Source organism: Bubalus bubalis, chromosome 14 (genome assembly GCF_019923935.1).
Source record: "Bubalus bubalis isolate 160015118507 breed Murrah chromosome 14, NDDB_SH_1, whole genome shotgun sequence".
Taxonomy (NCBI): Eukaryota; Metazoa; Chordata; class Mammalia; order Artiodactyla; family Bovidae; genus Bubalus; species Bubalus bubalis.
The window spans coordinates 12,404,754-12,431,052 of NC_059170.1; the positions used below are offsets into that span (position 1 = coordinate 12,404,754).

The following is a 26,299-nucleotide window of genomic DNA, read 5'->3' on the forward strand; positions in this document are numbered from 1 at the left end:
AGCTTTGCCAGTGAGCTAAAAATTGCCAGGGAGAGGCCACCGTTAGTGCCTGTTGAAATTCTAGTCTATTTAGCTGAAGTTATAGAACTTAGTAGAAGAGAGGTGGCAACACATAGGAGATCCAAAATAGCTCAGCCCGACTTTTCCCTTGACCCTTGATTTCCCACTGGCATCACTGTGATCATGATCCTCTCTCCGTGGAGGAAGTTATTAGAGTTGTGGAAGAAGCTGAACCCCCATTATGCCATCATCCTTTTGTTAATTCAGCTCCTACCGCCATTCCACAGATCATCCACTAACAATCTGTGTGTTCCTATAAAAGAAGTGTTTGTAAACCCCTGACTCCCATGGGTTTTGAACCAAACTCTGATTTAGTAAAGGCTGGTTCTCATTTGAGGATAGAAAACAGAATATTAACCCGGGCAGCTTTGCTGTGTTCAGGAAAAATCTTTTCCTCACAATGACTTTCTTTCTTTCCTTTCTTTAAATGAAGGCGTTTTGATGAAAGTGTTAGTCGTTCAGTTGTGTCTGACTCTTTGTGAGCCCATAGACTGTAGCCCACCAGGCTCCTCTGTCCATGGAATTCTCCAGGCAGAAATATTGGAGTGGGTTGCCATTCCCTTCTCCAGGGAATCTTCCCAACCCAGGGATCAAACCTGGATCTTCTGCATTGCAGGCAGATTCTTTATCATCTGAGCCACCAGGGAAGATTGAATATAGTTACTGAAGAAATATTGATTCAGGTATTTACATATGATTAGTTAATTAACTTAATTGATTTTAGGCTAATTTCTATGGCTATATGGAATTCTGCCCTTTGTCCTCACATGTTTGAAGTCTGTTCTGTAAACCATTTGTGTCTGACATCCTTTGCTGATTCCTGTCTTTCAGAGCCTCCCACGCCCATCGCCCCTCCGGAGCTGCTGGCCGTGGGGGCCACCTACCTGTGGATCAAGCCAAATGCCAACTCCATCATTGGAGATGGCCCCATCATCCTGAAGGAGGTGGAGTACCGCACGACCACGGGCACCTGGGCGGAGACCCACATCGTCGACTCTCCCAACTATAAGCTGTGGCATCTGGACCCCGATGTGGAGTATGAGATCCGAGTGCTGCTCACACGACCAGGGGAAGGGGGCACGGGACCACCAGGGCCTCCCCTCACCACTAGAACCAAGTGTGCAGGTAGGACCCTTCTTCCTGACTCTGTTTAGAGATGTTGTGCAGTTGCTGTGAGTGATGCTCCTCTTGAAGTTGTGACAGTCATTCCTCAACTTCTTTGATACGAGTGTGCATCCTGTTGGGGTAATAAGCAGTATTTGGTCTTGCCTTTGAGGTTCTGGAGGCATCTCTGGGGCCCTCCTGGCTTCACCTGTGAGTCTAAGAATCACCTAACTCTCGCTCTAGTCTAGCCTCTCTAGTCCTGGAGAGTTTCCTGGATCGAACAGTATTTCCCAGGACACTGGTTCTTTCTCCCCAAATACTCCTGGGACCTTTGGAGTATGTGAGGCTTCCTACTGCTAACAGCACCTCTGAGGACTCTTGGTTCTGAGTCTTTGAGGGGTCCTGATCTTGTTTCTTTGAGGGCTCCTGGCTGTGTCCCTGAGGGGTCCAGCTCCGGTTGTATCTCTGGAGGCTTCTGGCTCTGACTATGTGACCTGAGGCTTCACTTGGTCTATGTCTCTGAGTGCTTCTGACTCATCTTGCATATCCTGTGTCTTTCTGATTTTAGTTTTCTCCCTGGGCTGGGCTTGTGACCTCAGTGAGCTCTTGGTTTTAACAGTGTCCTTGAGAGCTCCTAGTCCTCGTTCAGCCTCTGAGGTGCTCCTGGTGCCTTCTGGCTCTGAAAGCATCTCTCAGTGGATTCTGAAAATGCCTTCATCCCTCAGAGCTTCCTGCCTCTGTGTCCCTTGGGGGCTAGACTCTACTAGGAGTCTGGGTTGGGATGGTCTGTCCAGAGGTCCTCTGAATTCTAAATCCCTACAGGCTCCTGGCTCAATGTTTCCTTCAGCCAGGCTCTGACAGTTTGTCTGAAGTTCCTGGTGATGCTAAAGAGTTTGCTGACTAGAACTGTGTCCCAGGGGGTTCTTTGTATCCAACTGTATCCCCAAGAATCTAGGCTTCTGTGATGTTACTAATAAGGGGAGCTAGCTAGGATTATACCCCTGATTTGTACCCTTAGATGTTCTGACTTCGAATGCAACTCAAGAAATTAAAAGGACTTAATGTTAATATGGGATTTTTTTGTTTTCGTTTTTGGAAATCACATTATTTATTTTATTTATTTTTTTAATTTTATTTTATTTTTAAACTTTACATAATTGTATTAGTTTTGCCAAATAAGTAACCATTTGATGTAAGTACTTTTATCTCATATATAAATGAAAGAATTGAGACAACATTTTTAAACGTTTTATCCAAAGTCATAGAATTAGCCAGCAGCACACTCAGGGTTTGCACTAAGGTTTTCTGACTCAAATGCCCCTGATCATTGGTCACACATTGGTGAATACATAGAGAGAGCTGTGTGCCATCAGTTTGGTATATAGAACTGGAGGTGCTCCAGTGACCAGTGACGTGGAGGACCAGTGACGTGGCAACATGAGCCATTGACCTCTGAGGGGGAAAGAATCCCTTCTGCCTTCTGGGTGGGAATGAAGGACCCATCAGGACAGTCATTTCCATGGAACAAAAAGAAAAATAAAACAGTTAGGCTATAGTGCAATATAACGTGTGCCTAAAAATCACTGCACTGTTCAAAGTCACACAATAAAAGCTTCCAGGTTCATGGAGAAAAGTGGGGCAGGGTCACACCTTTCATTAGCGACAGACCCATAAGACAGCAACCTAGTAAAAATGGCGCACAGCTGTACTTACACATGTTGATCCGTATACACGTGTACAATCGTACAACTGTAATACAAATGGGGCGTTACTTTGAAACGTCCTGAAGTTTGCTTGTGGAAGTGGGTGTCAGAAAGGCCACAGTCCAAGAGCTACTGGAAGGTGGTGGAGGAGGACCATCTGAAAGTGGTGGTGAGTTGATCCACGTGTGGATCAACACACACAGTGAACAGAGGGAGCAGGGAGATATTAGAGGCAGGTGGGTCTGGTGTGTTCCTACCTGGTTCAGTCCAGCTGAGTGCAGTTTTCTGCTCTACTAGTGTTTCTGTGTGCAGCATCACACATAGCCAATGTGAAATTCATGTTATACTCACATTGTTCCCTAATGTGTCAATCATGTTGGAGAGCATTTGCATTTTGGAAACAAGTGTTATAGTAGAATTGACTGTAGCCACTTTAGTGCCTCTTGGTACCCTGGAGAAGGGTATGGCAACCCGCTCCAGTATTCTTGCCTGGAAGATCCCATGGACAGAGGAGCCTGGCAGGCTACAGTTCATAGGGCTGCAAAGAGTCCAATGTGGCTGAAGCAATTGAGCAGCAGCAGCAGTGCCTCTTGGTAAAGTATGTAACCCAAAGTTGGTGAGTATTTCTATTGCTTGGGAATATTCCTTTGAGTGTTATTGAACCACCGTGATGAGTGGAGACGCCATTTTCTTGATTGGTTTCAAAAACCAATCGTTGGTAGAATTCCTCATTGAAACCTGATTATAAAACTTACTACTTAAAAAAGACATAAGGATATGTTATTAAACCAGGTAATGCCTTATCTCAGCTTTGCAATTCAGTATTCATCCATAAAAATAATTGATTTGATCCTGCCAATGAGACTTTTCTCTTTCCACAGGGTTTCCAGAGGTTTTGATCTTTATAAATGATATTCAGAGTACTTTAGCAGCCCCCATGGACTTATTTGCTGATGATCATATAATACATTTTGAAATTCAATTGCAAGATGATCATCTCAATAAAAATTTACAATCTATTGCAAACTGTTGCCACGGCTGTGTAATGGATTTTACATGTTGAAAACACAATTGTCTGACTATCACTATAAAAATTATGAGTTGAAAACACTGTTTGTGGTTTTATATTTCAAAAATGTTGGTGTTTAAGTAAGTTATGCCTAAAATCTTGAATAACCCACATCTTATAAAATGTGTCATCAAAAAGGTAATCTTCTTTTTCACAATTGCTGCTGCTAGTAGAATGTTCTTTGCCTCATAATTAATTTTTAAAAGAATTCTAGGGCTGATAGCCATTTGTAGGACTGCTTATTGGGCTTGGTAGTCTGAGCTTTTTTCCTCCCTTTCTCTCTTCTATTATTAATCACACTGGAAATGTACTCATTATTTTACAAAACAGAAAATGAGAGAATGTGGAGTGTGGAAGGTCTAATTTCTACCCAGAGGAATTTACAGACTGGGTTAAGATTCAAACAAAACAGCAAAAAGGGTAAAACATAAAGTCTGGTATTGAAATAGCAAATTTTGTGGAGAAAAACAAGTTTGATGTGGAAAGAGCAGTGCTGTTACATTGATCTAGAGTAGTGGTTTTCAAAGTTTTGTCCCTGGACCCACATCATTGGCATTGCCAGGGGACTTGTTAGGAATGCAGATTCTCAGGCCGTGTCCCCTGACCTAGTGAATCAAAAATTCTGGGGGTGGAGCCCAGGAATCTGTGCTGTGAGGAGCTCTTTGAGTGATGCTGTTGCACACCCACATTTAAGAACCACTGATAGTGATACACTCAGATACCACTTTGGAGGAACAGCCATCGTATTGTTTGATCCTTGAGGCAATTCTCAGAGGTAGATGGACAAATACTGAAGCACAGAATCATCAGACAAAACTTACGGATCAATTATGTTCTTATAGCTAAATCTCTTGACCTAAGGAACTGCCCATCAGATGGTTTGATGGAGGTTCCTCTGCACATGTGGGTGAGACTGAGTAATAAAGAGACTGGTAACAATGGAGACAAGCGGAGCATGAATGACCACCACGCACAGCCACTACAGTCTTGCTCATCACACATCTACTTAATCCCTTCCATGTGCCAAACTCAGTGCTGGGTACTAGAGGCAGCGGCTTGCAACTGGAAGCCACAAGCTCAGGTATCGAGAAGATGCCAGGGACCCAATTCAGCAAGGGCAGGTAGTGGTGTATTCTCGTTCTGCCAGGTTTGCCAGGTCACTAGGTAGATTCTTGGATGCACTGGGAGCAGATTCCAATCCTTAAGGTGAGAGTTAGCCATTAAACTGGAGCCTGCATAGATTTATCATACAGGAATATGGGAATGGGAGGATAAGAGAAAAGAGCCACAGGTGACACTCCAAGACTCAAATGCCTGGGAAATGAGTGATGGAGCTGTTTTCTGAGGTGGAAAGCACAAAAGATGATTTAGGGTCAAGAAAGCCAGCCCAGGTTTGGCTATGTTGTGTTTAAGGTGAGGCTGTAAGCAGGTGATGACAGACGTCAGTCTGGAGCTCAGAGGACCAGCAGCTTCCCTCTTCTTCCATGAGAACTACCTGATTGCACCTGGATTTCAAAGCCAAAAGGACTTCTTTGTACCAATGAAAGCAATTTAATTCTCTTTCTTCATGCTCTTCTCTTGAGATGCCTCATTCAGTTATTTTTTCAAGTCGTCATTTTGTTCCTTTTGCTCAGTTTACTCATTCACCATCTTTTCTGAGATACAGGCCTGGGGAGCAAAGACGATAATGTACATCAAAGTGCTCTGAAAAGCTCAAAAGGCTCGTCAGATGCCTGTAATGAAACACGTCATTATTTGTGGCTATTATTATTATGGGTGTCATGATTATGAATCATGATATCAAAACAGAAAGCCTTACTTGTCCACTTCTCTGGGTTGACTGGCATTTGGAAGGGTGGGTCATCCCCCATGATGTTGTGTTTCATCATCCCATGGGAAATATCATTTTAGAACATAATGATCATGTTGTAGCCTGGACTTTCAGAGGTTTTCTGGTCTAGAATAGCAGGTAGTTTCCTCTGGCACATCTACAACAGCAGATAACCAGTAATAGGAGTTGGGCCCCAAAAGGGCTCTCTCTTGTCCATATCAGCCTCACCTTGAATGCCATCTCTGTTGAGATGCTCGTGTTCTCCCATGGAAGACCAGGCTACTGCTGGGAATCCGGGGTAGTTACTATTATTCAGTACCTGGTGTTAGCCTGGTTATTGTTCAACTCTGGATGGGATCCTATGTAGGAGCAGAGAGCATCCATTAGATTGAAAGAGTAGGGACAGTAGGCAGGCTGTTCTCATCAACTGTCTTGAGTGCTCAAGGAGAATCACGGGCATTGGCATTGAGAATGGGGCCCAAGGTCAGTAAGTGGGAAGGTAGGTGAGAACATGAGAGGTGCACAGATCAAACTGGTCCAGACGGGCCCTGCATCTTTTCTGCAGGTACCACTGTTAGTGACCTGAGCACTTGCCTGTTGATGTCTTAAAACCATCCCCCAGCATCACATGGAAGAGACTCGCCCTCATTTTTACCCAAATCTGCCTCCGCACAACACTCACTCACAGATCCTGATCTTATTCTCAGGTTACATTTTCCCCCTTATCTCAAAAGCAGGTCTTCAGCAACCTAAAGTTGTCTCTCTTGTGCTCCAGAAATCTCTTTCCCCACAAAGCCCTTCTTGAACCAGACCCTGGGCAGCTCTCTTCACATCAGAGTTATGGAATCACACATCAACCACCCAGCAAGCCAAGTGATCACACATCCCCTGAGATTGCTTACTCTCGGAAATCAAGGGGCCCTTGCCTGGGAATCCACTTCACCGTGGTCTCAGAGAGTTCAGGCTAAGTGAAAAGCAACTTGATACAGCCAGACACACGACTGTATGAGACGAGCTGCTGATTTGGAGGGCTCTCTGCCTGTTACCTCCACCGGAGGGTTGATTGCACATTATATTTTATTTACATATTTATGGGTTTCTACTTGAAATGATATGTGTCTCCCTCTCTCTTTTCTCCAAGGGGATAAAAAAGAGAAATTCCAATTGCTGGACTCAATGAAGTGAGAGTAGTCATTAGAATTTAGTGAAAAGAATAGGGGCTTTAGAGCTAAAAAGGTTCTGATTTTGATTTCAGGCTGGCACTTGCTAGCTGGATGAGCATGGGCGAATTATTTCTGTCGGTGCCTTAGCTTCTTTTCATCTATTTGCAAGAGATGATACTTGGACTATTTTGTTGTGGAGCTTCAGTGAGACAGTTCATCTGCCTAGCAGAGAATCCGGGGTAGAAAAGCCCCTTTTAACGAATATTTAAATATTTAGAGATAATCTCAGGCCTGAGAAGATTTCCTCACTGTAGCGTGATGGACTCTGCTGGAAGGGATTTCTCTAGTTGCTGTTCTCTATGCTTTCTCAGCAGTGGATTCCTGCAGAAGCTCTGGTGAGTGGCTGTGCAGGTCTTTTGGGGTCTTTCATGAGTGGCTTCAGGACCCTGAAGGGGCTGCAGTGGTACCTGTTGATGGGAATGGGAATTGTCACTTTATAGTTCTGTCTCTAGTCTTAAGGGAGAGAAACATGTTTTCTAGACCCTTCTCTCTTTTGGGAGGCCAAGGCTAGTACGAATGAGGCCTTGCAAATAGGGAATGGAGGCAAGACCTGACCCTCTGCGATGAGCATCTTCAGGTGGATGTGTTTTTAGTCTAGGGCAGAATGTAGGGAAACAAAAAGAGAGAAAGAGGGATTCAGGATCTAGAAAATAAAATAAGAGTTTTGTGAGGCTCTTGTTTTCATTTCTATAAGCCTCAGTTTCACTCTCCATAAGACGCGGGTAGCATCACCTGGCATAATTTTTAGGGCTCTGAATTAGAAGTACATGGGGACTTCCTTCTGGGCAGGATGGTGGTATAACCACAGAAACATCTGACTCCATCTCTGCACTGCCAAGATCCTGGTAGGAAGCTCCATAAATTTTAGGGAAACACAGCAGAATTAGCCAATAGAAGTCCGATCACCATTGTACCCAGAATCAAAGCAAAGTCTAAAGACCAAGGAGCTCTTTAACACTGAGAAACCAGGGGAGGGGTCTCCCATGCAGGGCACTGTTGCCAGAGCAGTGCAGGTCATCCCAGACTGATGGCAGCCACAGAAGAGGAACTATGACCACCTCTTCTTCACAGCGATTTGGAGAAGGGATGCTGCTCTTCCTTCACGTCCCCTCCCTCCTTTCGCTGCCTCCACTGCTTTGCCACTTCCTTCCTTCCCTGGAGTGTGGGACTTCAGAGAGAGTTCTCTCCATGGGGATGATGAAAGGGGAAGGCCTGCTGAACCACACTTGGTTCAGGAGCTGCTGTGTGAGCCAAGGAGTGTTGCAGAGGAGCCAGCATCTGCTGGGGCTCCATCAGATGGACTCATGCGTGTCCTCCTCCTGCAGACCTTCTTCCCTCCTGCCCACCGCACCCAGTTTCTATGAGTGGTTACCTCAGACCCGCCTACCATTTGGCTGAGGGAAGAGGAGGAGAAAAGAGAGTTTTCTTCCTTTCCACCTGCAATGCACAGCCTCAGAGGTTCTCCTCCCAACCTGGATGCCCTGAGTCTCCTCACTGGATGCCCTGAACATGGTGTCGGAGTGAAGAGCAAGGGTCCAGTTGGACACCTCTTAGCAATACCTGGAGGGGACATCTGGAAGCCCCTTAACAGTTCTTTCTAGAATGTGGCAGCACTTACTCTTCTTGATTTTATAGCCTTAGGTAAAGTTCCAAAAAGCCATATGACACACCCTGTTACGTGTAGATTTTTCTGCCAACCTCTGCTTCCTAGAGCAGCGGTCCCTACCCTTTTATAGCACCAGGGACAGGTTTCATGGAAGATAGTTTTTTCATGGACTGGAGCAGAGAGGATGGTTTCAGGATAACTCAAATGCATTCCATTTATTGTGTACCTTATTTCTTTTATTATTTTGTTGTGATATGTAATGAAATGACTGTACAACGCACTGTAATGCAGAATCCGTGGGGCCCCTGAGCTTCTTTCCTTGCACCTAGATCACATGCACAGTTCACAGTAGGGTCCACACCCCTGTGAGATTCTCATGTCGTGCTCTGACAGGAGGCAGCGCTCAGGAAGTAATGTGAGCGACGGGGAGCAGTGGTAAATACAGATGAAGCTTTAGATGCATGCCCACTACTCACCTCCTGCTGTGCACCCCGGTTCCTAACAGTACTGGTACTGGTCCATGGCCTGGGGGTTGAGGACCCCTGGCCTAGAGAACTAGGGCCACCTGGGAGGTGAAGTCAACAAACCTACCCTGGTGAACACTCCCACATCCCTCTTTAACCTTGAAGATTGAGTTTAAAGAAAAAGTGAGCCATAGAGAGGTATTAATGATACAAGCTAACAGTGTTTTTTGTTTGTTTATTAAGCTAGCTGGATTAAAGACATAGCCCCCAAATATATTAAAATTGGATGTCAGTCATTCCTGTATCTATGGAAATGTTGAAATACCAACACAAAGAAATGGGTGATTATAGTACTGAAAACAACAGCTACCCAGCTTGAGTATCTGCCATACTCGAGGCCTGTTATACTAAGCTTGTTATGAGTACTATTTTACTTGTAATTCTTGCAGCAACCTAGTGGGGTGTGTATAATTTCCTCCACTGACTGGAAGGTAAGTGACTCACCCAAGGCCGTATACCTGCCCAAGTGGCTCAGCTGGGAATTGAACTTTTAATTACATAGTTGAGAAGCGCCAGATCCTTCTCATATTACCCCTGAAACCCAGCGGCTAAATTATGAAAGCATAAGGCACCGTGACCAGAAATGCACTGATGAAAAAAGTTGAATATTAGAAAAACTATTGGTCTAATGCTTCGTATCAGTGGGTCAAAAGATGAAAACCATCAGATCTTCTCCAGAGAGACTGAAAAGTAATTTGAAAAAATTCAGCCTTCATTACTGATCAGAATTCTTAGTAAGCTAGGGATGGAAAGGCACTTTCTTATTTCTAGCAGAAAATGTTCTTATAGCCTCAAAGCCTAAGAGAATAAATGAAACAAACAAAAAAAAGCTGTTAGAACTACTAAGAGATTTCAGTATTATGGTCAGACACAAAGCAAATAAACAAAAATCAATAGCTATATGCCAGTGATCACCATTATAAAAAAAAATAAAATGTATCCTATTCTCAAGTGCAATTAAAATATAAATACTTAGGAGTAAACCAAGAGATATTTAGAAACTATATGAAACCACACACAGTTACAAACTTTATAGAGGATGATAAAACAAGACCTGAATAAATGGAGAGAGATATATCATGTTGCTGGATTAGCAGATTTAATACTGTGAAAATATCAATGTTCCCCAAATTAATTTATGGGTTTAATACAATTACAATCAAAGTCCTAATGAGATTCTTTCTGGAACTTGACAAAGTGATTTCAAAATTGATCTGAAAGAAGATATAAGAAAAAGTACTGAAGAACGCTTTGAATAAGTGGAGGACTTCAGTGTGAAATATCTGTGTTTATTATAGCTATAATAATTAAAGCCCAGAAAATATTCTAGCATAGAGTGACACAGGCTTTCACAGTTTATATGAATGGAGAATTGCTTAACACATAGCATATTTGTAATTGGTTTATAATTTAGAATTGAAATAGAAGGCATTGCAAAGATATCATGATATGCTAAATAAATTCTGGATCGATTAAGAAGTTAAAAGCAGAAAAAGGCAAGAACCAGAAGGAACTAAAGACAATGTAGTTCTGTGCGAGGAGGGACTTACAATTCATTAAAAGGAAATGCGTACACTATTGAGTGATGGTTTGCAAATTTACTATGTAAAAAAGGAAGAAGAAGAAAGATCTTCATGCTATGCTAACAAAATTCAGAAAGCAAATAGGTGAACTGGATATGGAAAAATACGTGACAAAGCAGAGAAAATAGGGATATATTCTTACACATAAGAGCTCTAGCAAGTCAATAAAAATGTCATCATGCTGATTTTTTTAAAGGGCTAAAAGGTATAAATAGGTAATTGCCAGACAAAATATGAATGCTGAAAAACAAATTTAAAATGTCCAGTGTCACAGATGATCAAATAAATGCATTTTAAACTATAAGATTACCAAAATATATGTACTTTTGAGTGATACTAACCAGCAATGGCAGGAGGGTTGAAGCAGGAATTTCTGCCAATGGGTTAGGTAAGTGGCACAACATTATTTGAAGACAGTGTGCTAATTTTTTTCCTAATGAACTAATCAGAGCTGCTCAAAAAGAGTTGTATACATAGAGGTCATCACTGTATTGTTCATAAGGGCAATAACTTGGAAATCACTTAACTGCCCCAATAGGAGCCTACATATTTAAGTAAATTTTTATGCAAGTGCACAGTGAAATTCTACACAGGTATTACAAACCATGGTTTCATAGAATATCTAATCACGCGGGTCAGTGTTCATGCTATTAGTTAAAAAAATAATAGCTTATGAAACCACGTGTGTAATTACTGTCCCAAGTTTTTGAAATATAAATACACAGGCCATGTCTCGGCTGGTGCCAGTTTGTCAGAGCTATAAAGTACTGAGGAGAACCCCCCCATTCGTGGTCCTGCACATGGTTTGATCCTGCCCCCAAGACACCTGGAGATTCCCAGGCCAGCACCTGTGGCCCCTGTTTCCACTGTCTGCCCTGAGTTCCAGAACATCACTCTGTTTCTTCTGGCTGTGAAACCGGCCCCTCTCTACCACTGTCCCAAAGCTGCATGAACACAAAGCTGTTTTCTGCAGCCGCAGCATCTCTCTTGATGCTTGGGGGTGGGGTGGGGGACACGGACAAGGGATGGCACTGCTGTGCTACCTAGCAAACAACTCAAAGTCCTTCTGCAGCCTCAAAAGCCCTTTCAGTTAGCAGGGATTTCCCCCTCTTTTCTTTTCGTCTCTCTCCTGCAGGTGTTGCAAAGTCTTCTTTTCATTCCCACAGCAATTTCCAACTTCAGGTCCAGTCCTTTCTTTGTACATCTTTTGAGTTGAAGTGAACATTAAAGGCGAGTGTAGGGAGACTGGCTAAGAGATCTTAACTGAGATCAAAGCCTTTCTTTCAATGAAAACAACCCTCCCTTAAAAAGTCTATTGCCTACGTGCACTCCTATGCACACACAGACAACACATACAATATATATGGAATATATTTTACATATATAGGAATATATGTGTCTGTGTGTGTATGAGATATTGTGGGTCACTGTAAATGTTTTCTTTGTTTTGCTTTGTTACATAAAATTAAACGGCCTAAAAGTAGGTTTCCCCCTTAAAGTCAAATTTGAATGTGAAAGATTGTTATACATTTTAAAGCACTCTTGTATAAATGTGAGAGGTTATTTTTATCATAGTTAGTAAATCATTGACATTCTTGGAAGGTGCAGAAACAGTTGTGCATTTGCTGAGCCCTGGGATGCAAACCAAGCTTTATGCTGGGCTCAGATGGAGACGGGGAAAGTCAGATGAGGGGGTCTGCCTACAGTTCCATCTGAGTTGGAATCCAGGTTCTGCACTTATAATGCTAGACAGCTTTGGGCAGTTTGCTTAACTTCTCTGAGCCAGTTTACCCATCTGTTAAATGGGGATGATACTGCTTATCTCATTGGATAGAAGTAAAGGTTATCAGTATTAACGATGGCTGTTATTGTGCTGAATCTGCTTGCAGCCCCACAAGGAAGGTACCTGTAACCATCAGCACCATCACTACCAAAGCTTAAGAGGCTAAGTGCTTTGTTCCAAGTCATGAAGCTTATTAGGAAGTGGCCAAGGTTAGAGTCTATCAAGTTTGACTCTCATCCTTGCTCTTAACCCACCTGGCTAAATAACTAAGTCCCTGGCACAATGCCTAGAACTTAGTAGGTGCTTAGTAAATTGGACCTTTGGGCAGTTTAAGAGATCCTAGAAGCTCTCTTTCTCTCTCTCTCTGCCCAGACCCTCCTCACCAATAAATCCCAAGATCTTCACTACAACGAGTCCAAGGGGCAAAGGGTAGACAGTTGCTGCATTCCAGGAGGGATCTGGGAGGGCTGACAATTTCAAGAGCTTGTGCACCCTCAGCCAAAATTATATCAGAGCCAGAGGACTCCCAGGGTGTCTTGCCCATCACTGGCATTCTGGAATGTAGAAGTCTCACTGCACTAAGAATGGGAGAGTGTGCATCAGTGAGCAGAAACTTGTCTTGACGCAGAGGAGCTGACTGTACTTGCTGGAAAGGAGGTATCAATCAGTGGTGGTTTCTCAGTCACCCCCACCACTGGCTTGACCCTCAGTCATTCTGAGCTTCTTAAAGGGAGCCGTGGCAGGAGCTGAGAGAGGGGTGTTGGAAGGTCTATGGGGACCTACCAAACAGTAGATGTCCATCCACCATTGCCATATAGATTTCCCTAGCAGGGGATGTCTGAAATCATTAGAAGCAGGTAACTCTTCCAGCGAATCCTTTTCCAGTTGGACCCAGGGCTAAAAGAGGTGCAGTGGCGGCCACTGCTATGATATGGAGAAAAGGAAAGTCAGATGAGGGCTCTGCCTACTGCTCCATCTGAGTTGGAATCTAGCACTTAGGATGCTAGACAGCTTTGGGTAGTTTGCCATTCTTACTTCTTTGTCTTCTTTATCTTCACACTTGAAAAAAAATTAAGCAGCATCAACAGCAAAGCAAATTTTTGAAAACAGAGAATATATCTCCTACACGAATTAATTTTTTTTGCTAGTACATATTCCCTTTCAATCACTGACCCATTCTTATATAATTATGCTCCAGGTCCTGTTTATAGTCTCCACCTGTCACTCAACACCATGATGTCAATATTTTATACATTCTTAAGGAATTTTCAACACTGTTTTAATGGCTCCATAATGTCCCATAGAGTCTAACTGCCAAAATTTGCTTAATAGTTCCTGTATTGCTGGATATTTGGGTGTTTCCAAAATGTCACCAACTCTCTGCTTTGTAACCTTCTGTTTAAATGATCCTCTAGGCTGAATTTCAAGGAGGGAGGTATTAAAAAGGTAGAGACATCCTTATGGCTTTTGCTACATTTCACAGATTGCTTTCAATGAAATAATTATGCTATTTTTTAATGATATGAGCACTTTTAATGTAACCTTGACAAAATTATATACTATCGTTTTTTAAAAATTTGCCAATTTCATAAGCATAAAGTGATATTTTAAGTCTGCTTTAATTCATGTCTATCTACAACCTCACTCTGTATTCTCTCTGCCTTGCTCGCATGTGCCAGCTGCCACGCTAGTCTTTTTTATATTCCTCAAGTCTTTTTTTCCCTTCAGAAACATCACAGCCGCCCTCTTTCCTGCCTCGGGGCCTTTGCCCAAGCTGTTCGCTCTTCCTGGAACTCTCCCCCATCTCACATTCTTCATCCTCCTCCTTTACATGTCCCTTTAAAGGTCACTTCACAGACCTTGCTTGACACCCCTAAACTAGTTTCCTTCCCACACCTCTTTTGAACCATGTATGACACTGTTCACAGAACTTAACCCGGTTTGCGATGATCTGATTATGTGTTTGCTGCAAGCTCGTCTGTTAGACCATGTGCTCCCCCAGGACACTGCCTTCGTCAGTTCACTGGTCATGAGTGCCTGCAACCGTGCCTGTCACATAGTAGGCACTCAGGAAGTCAGTGTCAAATGCGTGGATGTTTTGGTGATGTACCTGCTGCCCAGCAGAAAATTTAGAAAATCAGAAAAATACATGAACAGCAGTTTACATGACCCAACAAGGCATTGATTAATGATTAAAAACTATTACCAAGTTGGTATTTCTAACAGTTTCATGGTTTACATTGACCTCATTAATTAATATGGGCTTTGTGTCGCTCTTTGGGATACAGTTAGGTTTGAAATTGCTTGAGGATTTCCAATTTCAAGAATCTGCCTGCCATGTAGGAGAAATGGGTTCAGTCCCTGGGTCCGGAAGATCCTCTGGAGGAGGGCATGGCAACACACTCCATTATTCTTGCTGGGAAAATCCCATGCACAGAGGAGCCTGACGGGCTGTAGACCATGGAGTCGCAAAAAAGTCAGACATGACTGAGCAGCAGCAAGCCATGAGGACTGGGGAGGGGAGGACGAATTATTTATGGAGATGGGAAGGAAGCTGGGAGCCTGACCCAAAGAAAGTGTGTCAAAGAAACCCTTTCAGAGGAAGGAGGGCCCTAATTGTGAATCTCTTGACTTAGCATGATGGCAGGGCAGACATCCAGACCCCAATTCAGGAAACTCAGTTTGGGAGGAAAACACAAGTCCTGTGCAGGTGACCAGTACCACCTGTGTTTGTAAATCCTTTATGATGCTATCTTCCGAGAGCCTTTTATAAACATTATCTCTGTTGATCCTCCCTGTGACTCTGAGACTAACCTGGATAATCACCACCATTTTACTCTGGGGGACACAGAAACTCTCAGGAGTTGTAAGACCTTCCGTATATCTCAGATCTTGGGATGACTGTGACATAACATCCTCTGACCCCAGACTTATGAGTCCTGCCCTCTGGCCACTGTTGAAGGTTTCAGTGTGCTGTGAATCTTGGACTTACCGAAAGGTGGAGGGGTAATGGGAGGAGGCAGGAGTTCTGACTAATTGATTCTTTTTTTTAATTTGAAGGTTAAGCAGAAAATCCATTGAAAGTTAACCCAGACTATTTATACTTAGGATGGTATATGAACTAAACACAATGAAATTGAGCCCAGAGGAATATCCCTAAGAAGAAAGAAGTCAGTAATGTGACCCATAATTGCCTTTTATGATTGGTAGTGTATGTGCCTGGATCTCTGCACCCACCCCAATGCATTTAATAAAAGCCATTGGCAGCTTAGGCAGCTAATGGCCTCTAGAAGGCAGTTAAGAGCCATCCCACTGTTTTGAGCTGTCTTAGACTCTGAACTCCCTGAGGACAGAGTCTTTAGCATTTCACGTCAGTGTCTGGCTGGTACACCCAGAAGTTTGAAGCAGGGGTGAGCATGCATCCTTCATTAGATGTGGCTAAGAATGTAATGATATTCTATGTTATGGGAATTTTACTGTGATCGCACCATCTCATTGTGGCTTCTCCTTTGTCTTTGGATGTGGGGTATCTTTATTTGGTGGGTTCCAGCATCCACCTGTCGATGGTTGTTCAGATGCTAGTTGCAGTTTTTGTTGGAGGAAAAGATGAGTGCACGTCCTTCTACTCTGCTGTCTTGGAAGTCACGGGGAATTTAGGATTCAGAATGACTGGGCAGTGGGATACCGTATAATATGACAAGAGCATTAAACTTCATTCTGGCCACATATTTTCAAAGATACCAGATGAAAGATATTACCTAGGAGAGTGCTGGCCTCTGGGGATAAGCCATGAACCTTGTCATATGAATGGGATGCTGACCAAGATGTTTGCTTGCAAGTTAGAGAGACTCTGGTCCCTGAGATTGTTCAGACACTTCTGTACATGGTGGGAAATTAGGGCGGCTCTTCACATTTTCATGGCATTTTGTAGTAATGATAAAAGAAATGTGTTTCATTATTTTTATTTTGGGAGATACCTAAAAACACTGAAATAATGTACAAATCACCCATAACCCCACCACTTGGAGATAACTACTCTAAATTTTGGTGTAACTCTTCCAGTGGCTTGTTTTTGTTTTCTAATGCAGATATACACATCTCTTTGCATAAAATTAAGCCAACATGTACGTGTTCTCTAACTGATTTCTTTATTTAGCCATGTATAATGAACATTCCTTTGGGCTCCAAAATCACTGCAGATGGTGATTGCAGCCATGAAATTAAAAGACACTTACTCCTTGGAAGGAAAGTTATGACCAACCTAGACAGCATATTAAAAAGCAGAGACATTATTTTGCCAACAAAGGTCTGTCTAGTCAAGGCTATGGTTTTTCCAGTGGTCATGTATGGATGTGAGAATTGGACTGTGAAGAAAGCTGAGCGCCAAAGAATTGATGCTTTTGAACTGTGGTGTTGGAGAAGACTCTTGAGAGTCCTTTGGACTACAAGGAGATCCAACCAGTCCATTCTAAAGGAGATCAGTCCTGGGTGTTCATTGGAAGGACTTATGCTAAAGCTGAAACTCCAGTACTTTGGCCACCTCATGCCAAGAGTTGACTCATTGGAAAAGACCCTGATGCTGGGAGGGATTGGGGGCAGGAGGAGAAGGGGATGACAGAAGATGAGATGGCTGGATGCCATCACTGACTCGATGGACATGAGTTTGAGTGAACTCCGGGAGTTGGTGATGGACAGGGAGGCCTGGTGTGCTGTGATTCATGGGGTTGCAAAGAGTCGGATACGACTGAATGATTGAACTGGACTGAACTGAGTGAACATTCTCTTGTGCACTTACTATTTTTTACTTCAATAAAAGCAAATAGGTATTAAGTAGATTACATGATGAATAAAATAGACATACTCTTGGTTTTTATGGATCCTGAAACTAAGGGAAGGTGTGTAGTACATGTAGATGGCAAACATAAAGTCTGTCAATATTTGCAGACTCTATGATGGCAAATTCATCTCCTTGCTAAAATGTAATTGTAACACCGAAATCAATACTCGTGGTGTTTTCACGGTCAACCACAGACATGCACAGAGAGATGAGAAATTCAAGTTGCCAAATGCACACATTCCCAGGTTAAACAAAGAGATGCTCTGCCTTCTTGTCTCAGCCCTCTTCCTATAAACAATATCCTTTTCACGGTCTATTTAGTGCCATGTTTTCCCCATTTTTGTGCTTTTTGTTGCTGATTTTTCTGTTTAAAATGACCCCCAAGCAGAGTGCCAATGTGCTGTCCCTGTGTACAAGAAGGCTGTGATGTGCCTTATAGAAAAGATGCATGTTAGGTAGGCTATGCTCAAGCGTGAGTTATAGCTATCGGCTGTGAGTTCAACGTTAATGAATTAACAACATACATTAAACAAGGTATCTTTAAACAAAAGCACATGTAAAACAAGGTTATGTATTGACCATTTGTCAAAAATGTTGTATCCAGGCTCTCAGGAGCCTAGGAGCAATGGCTCAGTGTTCGCTAATTCAGAGCCACTTTATAGAACATAACTATTGCAAACAGAGAGAACCAACTCTGTGTGTGTACAAATCAGTGAGGTGGAGGGTGGTCAGGAAGATATAATTTGGGTTCTTTGGCTCTTTGTTGCTGTATAGCTCTTAAACCTACTGAAAAATAATTTTCCAGAAAATGTAAAATCATGACTCTTTCCAGAAGTAAAGATCAACATGATTTTATTTAATTCATTTATGAGGAAACCAGTGAAGTGTCATAGCCAGTATAGAGGAAAATAAAAAAGTCAGACACATTTATAGATGAGAAATAGTGAGGGGAATATGCAAATAGAGGCAAAACTGGCTTTCTTTTTCTCTTTGGAAAGGGAGGAGAGTGTTCCTTCTTGGGACAGAACCATTTCCATGTCTGTAGACAAAAATTATTCTGTGTTGCTGTCTGTTATGTAAAACTTGCAGGGCTGTAAAGTAGCTCTCAGAATCAGAATCAGATAACAGGACAACTTGTGCCCTAGACAATGCATAAGTGGAAGTGAAAGTCGCTCAGTCATGTCCGACCTTTTGCGACCCCATGGACTATCCAGTCCATGGAATTCTCCAGGCCAGAATACTGGAGAGGGTAGCCTTTCCCTTCTCCAGGGGATCTTCCCAACCCAGGGATCGAACCCAGGTCTCTCGCATTGCAGGCGGATTCTTTACCAGCTGAGCCACAAGGGAAGCCCAAGAATACTGGAGTGGGTAGCCTATCCCTTCTCCAGCGCATCTTCCCGACCCAGGAATTGAACCAGGGAATTGAACCTGCAATTGCACTGCAGGTGGATTCTTTACCAACTGAGCTATGAGGGAAGCTCATAGTTGTCCAAGGAGCTCACTCCCCTCCCCCAGAGCCAGGGCGGTAAATGTGATCTGTCTAGATGAGGTGTGGCGATAAAGAAGGGAACCCTGAACAATGTACCACCACCACCATTGTGAGGTTGGGTTGCAGATTCAGAGCCAGCAAAGCAGACCATGAAGAAACAGCTAGAGAGGCAAGGGGAAAACGTGGAAGCTTTGGGGCAACAGCAAGATTGAGGATGGAGACAGTGGTCAACTGCCTGAAGGTCGAGTAAGATGCACTCTTAAAGGCTTGGCACCTTGGTGGCCACCAGTGAGTTAATATGAGTAACTCTTACGGGGTACAAACAGGCAGAAGCCAGAGTGGCCTAGAACAGGTGAACCAGGGGTGGAAAGTGGAAATTTTGCTTTAAGTCTTTGTTTTGAGTCATGTCTTGATATGCTTTTAATATGGATGTACCATTGATTTTATCCTAACTTCTATTTCTGGACATTTAAGTCTTTTCTAATTTTTAAGAAATTGCTATTAAAGTGGTCAACTGCCTGAAGGACGAGTAAGATGTTCTCTAAAAGGCTTGGCACCTTGGTGGCCACTGGTGAGTTAATATGAGTAACTATTATGGGGTACAAACAGGCAGAAGCCAGAGTGGCCTAGAACAGGTGAACCAGGGGTGGAAAGTGGAAATTTTGCTTTAAGTCTTTGTTTTGAGTCATGTCTTGATATGCTTTTAATATGGATGTACCATTGATTTTATCCTAACTTCTATTTATGGACATTTAAGTCTTTTCTAATTTTTAAGAAATTGCTATTAATATCTTTTAGATACAAATATGTATGCCCATATTTAGTATCTTTCCTAGAATAAATTCCTAGAAGTGTCCTGTTGCCAGGTTAGTGAGAATCTCTGAGACTTTGAGACAGTCTGTCCACAATTCGGTCAATTTACACCTTGTCCTCAACAGCGGATGAGCTACTTTGTTTCTTTGGACATCTCATCTATAACTATTATAAGTCTACATCCTCTCTTTGTTCTTCTCCATTTCCCTGAGACAATAACTCTGCAAATAAGTGGTTTGGTGTTTGTAGCTGATAATCAATGACTTTTATTTCTTATCATCACTTACAAGTCAGGGCCCCCTATTTGGAGCAGAATCAATTCTTTCCCTTGTTGGCATTAACACATGTCAAATATTTGCAGGTTCTTATCTTTCTTTAGGCTTGGCTTAGCAGGCTCTGAATTTTTAGCACCTGACATTTTCCCTCCCAGATTCATTCCTCTATTTTCCTTAGGGGATTGCTGTCTTCCTCAGCTTTTCATCCATTTAAGCACGACCATGCCTCCATATCCTAGAAAAATTCCATGTTACCGGGGTCAATGGGGGGATTTCCACCCTGACCTCCCTGAGGGCTGCACTGTCAGCTGGTTTCCAAATGAAAACTCTTTCTAGCTTCTTGAATCATATACCCTCTGTCTCTCATCTCTGGTTTCTGTATTTGGTGTTTCTTTTTTAAAAAATTAATTTTTCGTGGAGTATAGTTGCTTTACAATGTTGTGTTAATTTTTGCTGTACATCAAAGTGAATCAGTTACATGGTTACATATATCCCCTCTTTTTTGGATTTCTTTCCAATGTAGGTCACCACAGAGCACTGAGTAGAGTTCCCTGAGCTATACAGTAGGTTCTCTTTAGTTACCTATTTTATGTTATTGTTGTTCTTTAGTCACTAAGTCATGTCCAACTCCTTTGCGACCCCATGGACTGTAGCCCACCAGGCTCCTCTGACCATGGAATTTTTCCAGGCAAGAATACTGGAGTGGGTTGTCATTTCATTCTCCAGGGGATCTTCCCAACCCAGAGATCAAACCTGTGTCTCCTGCATTGGCAGGCGGATTCTTTACCACTGAGCTACCAGGAAGCGCTATCTGTTTTATGCATAGTATCAGTGGTGTATGCATGTCAACCCCAATCTCCCAATTCGTCCCACCACTCGCTTCCCTCCTTGGTGTCCATGTTTGTTTTTTATATCTGTATGCCTATTTCTGTTTTGCAAATAAGATCATCTATACCATTTTTCTAAAATCTACATATATATATATATTAACATGTGATATTTGTTTTTCTCTGACTTAATTCATTCCGTGTGACAGTCTCCAGGTCCATCTTAGGACTGTGTCCTCTTGCCCATTTCTCTCTTCATTACATATTATGCTCTCTGGGTTTGTCTTACCTGTTCCCATTGCTTCAACAAGAGATGGACACGTTACCACCTCTCTTCTGAGCTCCAGGTCTATACACTTAACTGCTTTCTCTACCTGCCTTGTATCCATCTCACCACTAAGGTTGAGTACCAAAAATGGCCTGCCTCTGTTTGATAAACAGCAGCCTGCCTACTGCAAGTTCAGGAAGTCATCTGAGCTCCTTCCCTCTCTCTCTCCCTCCTCTCACACCAGATCAGCCATCCTGTTTGCAGGGCAGCAAAGGAGATGCGGACATAAAGAACAGACTTTTGGACACGTGAGGAAAGGAGAGGGTGGGATGATTTTGAGAGAGTAGCGTTGAAAAGCGTACATTACCGTATGTAAAACAGAGGCCAGTGGGAATTTGCTGTATGACGCAGGGAGCCCGAAGCCGCTGCTCTGTGACAGCCAAGACCGGTGGGAAGGGGTGGGAGGTGGGAAAGAGGTTCAGAGGGAGGGGACACGTGTGTACCTATGGCTGATTGATGTTGATGTAAGCAGGAATCAACATAATATTGTAAAGTAATCATCCTCCAATTAAAAATGAAATGAAATTTTTAAAAAATGCCTAGGAAAAACAAAAACTGTCCATTTCCCTGCTTCTGCCCCCTCTTTCCCAATTTTACTCTCCTGTCCACCTACGTCACTGGAGTATTCTTTGCCATCAGAATTCGTTGAAATCTCACACTGGCTTTTACATCTATTTCCAATCTTGTCTTACCAGTCTTATGAGACCTGTTAAGTTTCTAAGGTGGATTATTATTTTCATTTCTTTTCCAATAAGTAATGTTGTATTTTTTAAATGCAATTTCATTTTGCTACATCTGTATCTTTTCTTTTTTCATCCATTTCAATGAGCCCTTGTGGGATGGGAGGGGCATCTGCAGACCCTCTTGCCATGAGAGCCAAACGGAAGTGACACAGAAATGGCATTATTGGATCCATTGGCTTGTGATGCTGAGACAACAGGCTCGTGGTGACTAACTGAGTAAAAGAATTTAAATGCATAGGACATTAGTACAATAAGATGTTGTCTGTACATCTTTCTTCAATGCCAGTAATACCTATATTCTTACCCTGGTGTTAGTGGGCTTTGGAAGCAACAAGGTATTGTGGGAAGAGTGTGATTTTCCAGATTCAAATTATCATCTCACTACTTAGTGGTGGTGTGACCCTGGGCAAGTTATTGAACTTCTCTGGACCTTCATTTCCTCTTCTGTAAATTCAGAATAACAGTATCCATCTCCTTGGGCTGTCATGAGGCTTGAACGAACACATAAGTATAAAGAGGGAAAGGTTGTGATTGGGGGGTTGAGGGGCTGATGTTGGCTGGGTGTGTTGGATGGGAATGCAGTGAAGATTTACTTTTTTGTTTCCCATCTCCGTCTCCATGGAAACCCTATGGCCTGAAGAACTTCATGCCCTCAGTGAGCATATCCCGAGGGGGAGAGCAGCCCCGGGTGTTTGGCGTGCTGTGTTCTCACTGTACCTCTTCCCTGTTCCACTGGAGCTTTCAGAGATTCTCTCCCTAAGTCCCCTCCCTGCCTGCCTGTCTGGATGATTTGTCTTCTCCATCCTTACACTCACCGTGCTGGAGGGGCCTCCTCTTCTCTCCTTCGGATCTGCCCTCTAGCCTCTCCTTCCTGTTCCCACTCACAGCCCGGCCTCTCCCCGCTGTGCGTCCTCACCACCATCCAGCCTCCATGGGACAACAATGGTGATGCTCCAACACAGACCTGGCCTTATTTCTTCCCTTGTTTACATCATCCCCACGTGCCCCCCACAGCCCTCAGAGTGACCTCCATACCCTGCCTGCCACTCAGGGCCCTTCACAAGCTCTCCCAACCTTCCCTGTCCTGTCTACCTGCCTTTCCAAGCTCCTTTTCATCCTTTGACACTGTGGCCAGGAGATTTCAGGAATGTTTGAAGACTGGAAAAGCAATTTAATGGCTCAAAAATGTGTAGGAAACCTGTATTGAAGCTAATCAGCCTTTAATTCTGTATCTATGAAATATATCTGCATGCCTATGTTTTACACACACACACACACACACACACACACATATCTTCCCTGGTGGCTCAGATGATAAAGCATCTGCCTGCAATGCAGAAGACCTGGGTTTGATCCTTGGGTCGGGAAGATCCCCTGGAGAAAGGAATGGCTACCCACTCCAGTATCCTTGCCTAGAGAATTCCATGGACAGAGGATCCTGGGAGGCTAAAGTCCATGGGATTGCAAACGATCGGACATGACTGAGCAACTAAGCATGCATACATACATACACGTGTGTGTGTGTGTGTGTGTGTGTGTGTAGTCAATTCACTGTTCAGAAATTTTATTACATTTAGCAATAAACTATAGGCTAGCTTTTCTCAAAGACTGAGAATTCCCCAAGGAACAAAATGGTTGGAGAAAGCATAGGTGATAAGTTACTGTTATTGGGAGTCAAATAATATTGAGCCAATAAGAATAATAATTGGGAGCCACATTGGGGCAAAATTATTTTTTAAATATTTCAAAATAATTTTATGACAAAAAATTATACTTCATGTTGGAGGTGGAATGGAGGTGCATCTTAATGTGATATGAAGGAGGGCTCTAAAACTAGACTGGCCCATGAAGATGACAGACAACCTTGCGTTTTCTGTTGACCTTGACCTGCAGCCCCTTACTCCCTAGCTGCCTATTGCAACGTGTTTTCACCTTCTGATTATAAGACCACCTACCTTTATTGTTTTCCTCTGAACACTCAGTCCTGTGATGTTTGATGCTGTAAACTCCTCAGGGCTAAGAACGCGTTAGCCTTGCTTCCTGCTGATCCCTGACACAAAGTACAGAACTTTGCACCAAGTATAGGCTGTCCATGTTGTTAGTTGGAAGAGCATTGCTGGGTGGTCCTGGGGGGAATCATTATGGAGAAGGGCAGTGTGGAGGAGTTTGCCTTTTTTGGGGTGCTCAGGGCTTGGCATGACTATTCCCAGACCCATTTAGATCATTCCATCTTGCACACCCCATGTGAACTGAAGGGCAGGCTGCTCAGAAACTCTGCACTAAGCAATATGACACAAAGGTGGAAAAGGTGACACAAAGGTGAGCGATCTTGGTTAAGAGCCAAGGGGTTTGGTGAGGTGAGGGGCTTGGTTAAGAGATCAGGCCCTTGATTTTGCCTGACCTCAGAGGCTCCTTGGGCATCAAAGTCTTTCATGGCAGAAAAGAAAGGCATGGGGGCGGGGTGGGTGCTGAGAGCACTGAATGTAGTCTCCCAGAGGCCCTGGGGATCACGTGTCGAGGGTGAGGTTGCTGTTCCAGGTGGGAAGCAGGACACTGATCTGGGCGGCAGGTGGGGACAAGAGCCATCCCGTGAGTCACAGTGGCCTTCACCGGACACAGGCTGGCAATCAGTGACCACAGAGACTCTGTGCACTGCCCCTCAGCAGATTCCTCAAGGGCAGGGACCTCGTGTCTTTGAAGCTCTGGTCTCCTAGTGCCCAGCACAGCCTGACAATGAGCGAGTATTTGGAGAGGATTTGCTGGACTAATGAGCGGTCCCATCACGCAAACGGCAGTACAGTTCAGAGCATACGGTTCCCCCAAAGGAGTCTCTCCAAGTGTTCTGATTTCATAATGAATGTTTCCTGGGCCATTTTTGTCATTAGAATAGAATAGAAATATAATATATGGCAGGCATTTTTCCTCATTCTCTAATTAAACATTAATAGCACTTGGAGAGGTATTATCATGCCGTTTTTAAAAATGAGGAAGAAACTCAGAGAAGGAAGTCACTTGTCTACTAATAAGCTAGTGAGGGCAGACCCAAGCTCTGAACACTGGATGAAGCCTCTGGTCTGTCCCGGCTCTACAGTATCACCTAACTTGAATATCGTCAGTAACCTTCTAGAAAGGAGGCTGCTTTCCAACGCAGAGAATCCTCACTGGATTTGCAGTCACAACGAGTGGGTTTCAGACCTACCCTTGCCTCTGTCCCTTAATAAGTGTTGCTAATCTCTTTGAGCTTCTGCTTTCTCATCTGTAAAATGGGAATAAAGTGTGACTGCCTTATAGACTTGGAACAAGGACTAACTGGACACCATTTATGAACATACCTGGCACAGTTGTTGGCACAGAGAAGGTAAATGACTGCTAATTGGTTCTGATGTTAGAAATCAATTCTATAGCATGCCTATGTTTTCTTGTATGTGGCTTTGGTGAGCAGTGAGGTTTGAACGTGTTCATTCATTCCTGTACGATCCAGTTTAATATTTTTCTCTTGTCTCATGCAGTGTCATCCCTGTTGGACTTTGTCTCTTTAAAGGCATTTATTCTAGTCTTTCACAATGATATATGTAAAACCGACTTTCCTTATGAAGTGTTTATTTTTTGCATATAGAATCCTTTATAATCTAACACCATCCAGATATAAGAGCCATTTAGTTGCATATGTGAAAGGACCTATTTGAAAAGTAAAGGAATAAAGTGGCCTTTATGTGCTTGGGGGCCTTTCTGGGGAGGTTCACCAGAGAAATGGAAGTACACACACTTCCTCAAGAAATTCAACGTCACTGGGGTCTCTAAATCGTGTTATTTTCTCACTGTACATGAGGCCTCATTGCATTTGCTTTATATCCTAGTCATTCTTTGTCACAGTGGCAGAGATGAATATTTTCTTCACTGTAGTTGTTTTCCTAAGAAGCTAAAAATATTGGAAGGAAATTGGTTTTTTCTCTTCTGCCTTATCTTTGCATAACTATTCTCGGGGATCTCAGAGCAGCGTAGGAGATGACCTCTTTTTTTTCTTGTCGCTGTAGCGCCAAGACAGAAACACAAGCAGCAGGCAATAAAAGCAACCCCGGCCTCTGCGAGTGTCTCTGGAACTGTCACGATGGTGGTTGGACTGAATCCACTGGTCAATTCCAATTTAGTCCAATCCCTGATTTGACATGGCCTCCACCCCTGCAGGCCAGTGACCGATTGCTTTTCATGATTGATGGAGGTGACAGATTTATTTTAAAACTGAGACTGATTTTTCAGGACCCCGATGAGCCTGGGGAGATGGACGGGGCGGGGGGGGGGTGTATAGGAGGGAGCAAGAATACTCCTTTGTTAATGGTCTCTGTCAGTGACTTCTGTGAAAGCCTCAACAGCTCAGGAAGCCCTCTGTTAGGAAAGCAATCGGCAGGGAATAGGATATTTGGTAGGAAAACCTGGATTTCAAGTCCTGGTTCTTCTGTTTCCTTGGGCAAGTTTCTTAATTCCTCTGCAATTTTGATCACCA

The 26,299-nt window shown here is 43.2% G+C and overlaps 1 protein-coding gene across 12 annotated transcripts in view; it reads left to right on the forward strand.

Annotated features, from left to right (window-relative positions):
- The window catches only part of PTPRT (protein tyrosine phosphatase receptor type T), a 1,155,381-nt gene that overhangs the window by 542,704 nt on the left and 586,378 nt on the right, over nt 1-26,299 (forward strand). For all 12 annotated transcript variants that reach the window (XM_044927640.2, XM_044927642.2, XM_044927641.2 and 9 more), the window contains exon 7: nt 892-1,185. In XM_044927640.2, coding sequence (XP_044783575.2) covers nt 892-1,185 — 294 coding nt within the window. The remainder of the gene's footprint in view (nt 1-891; nt 1,186-26,299) is intronic.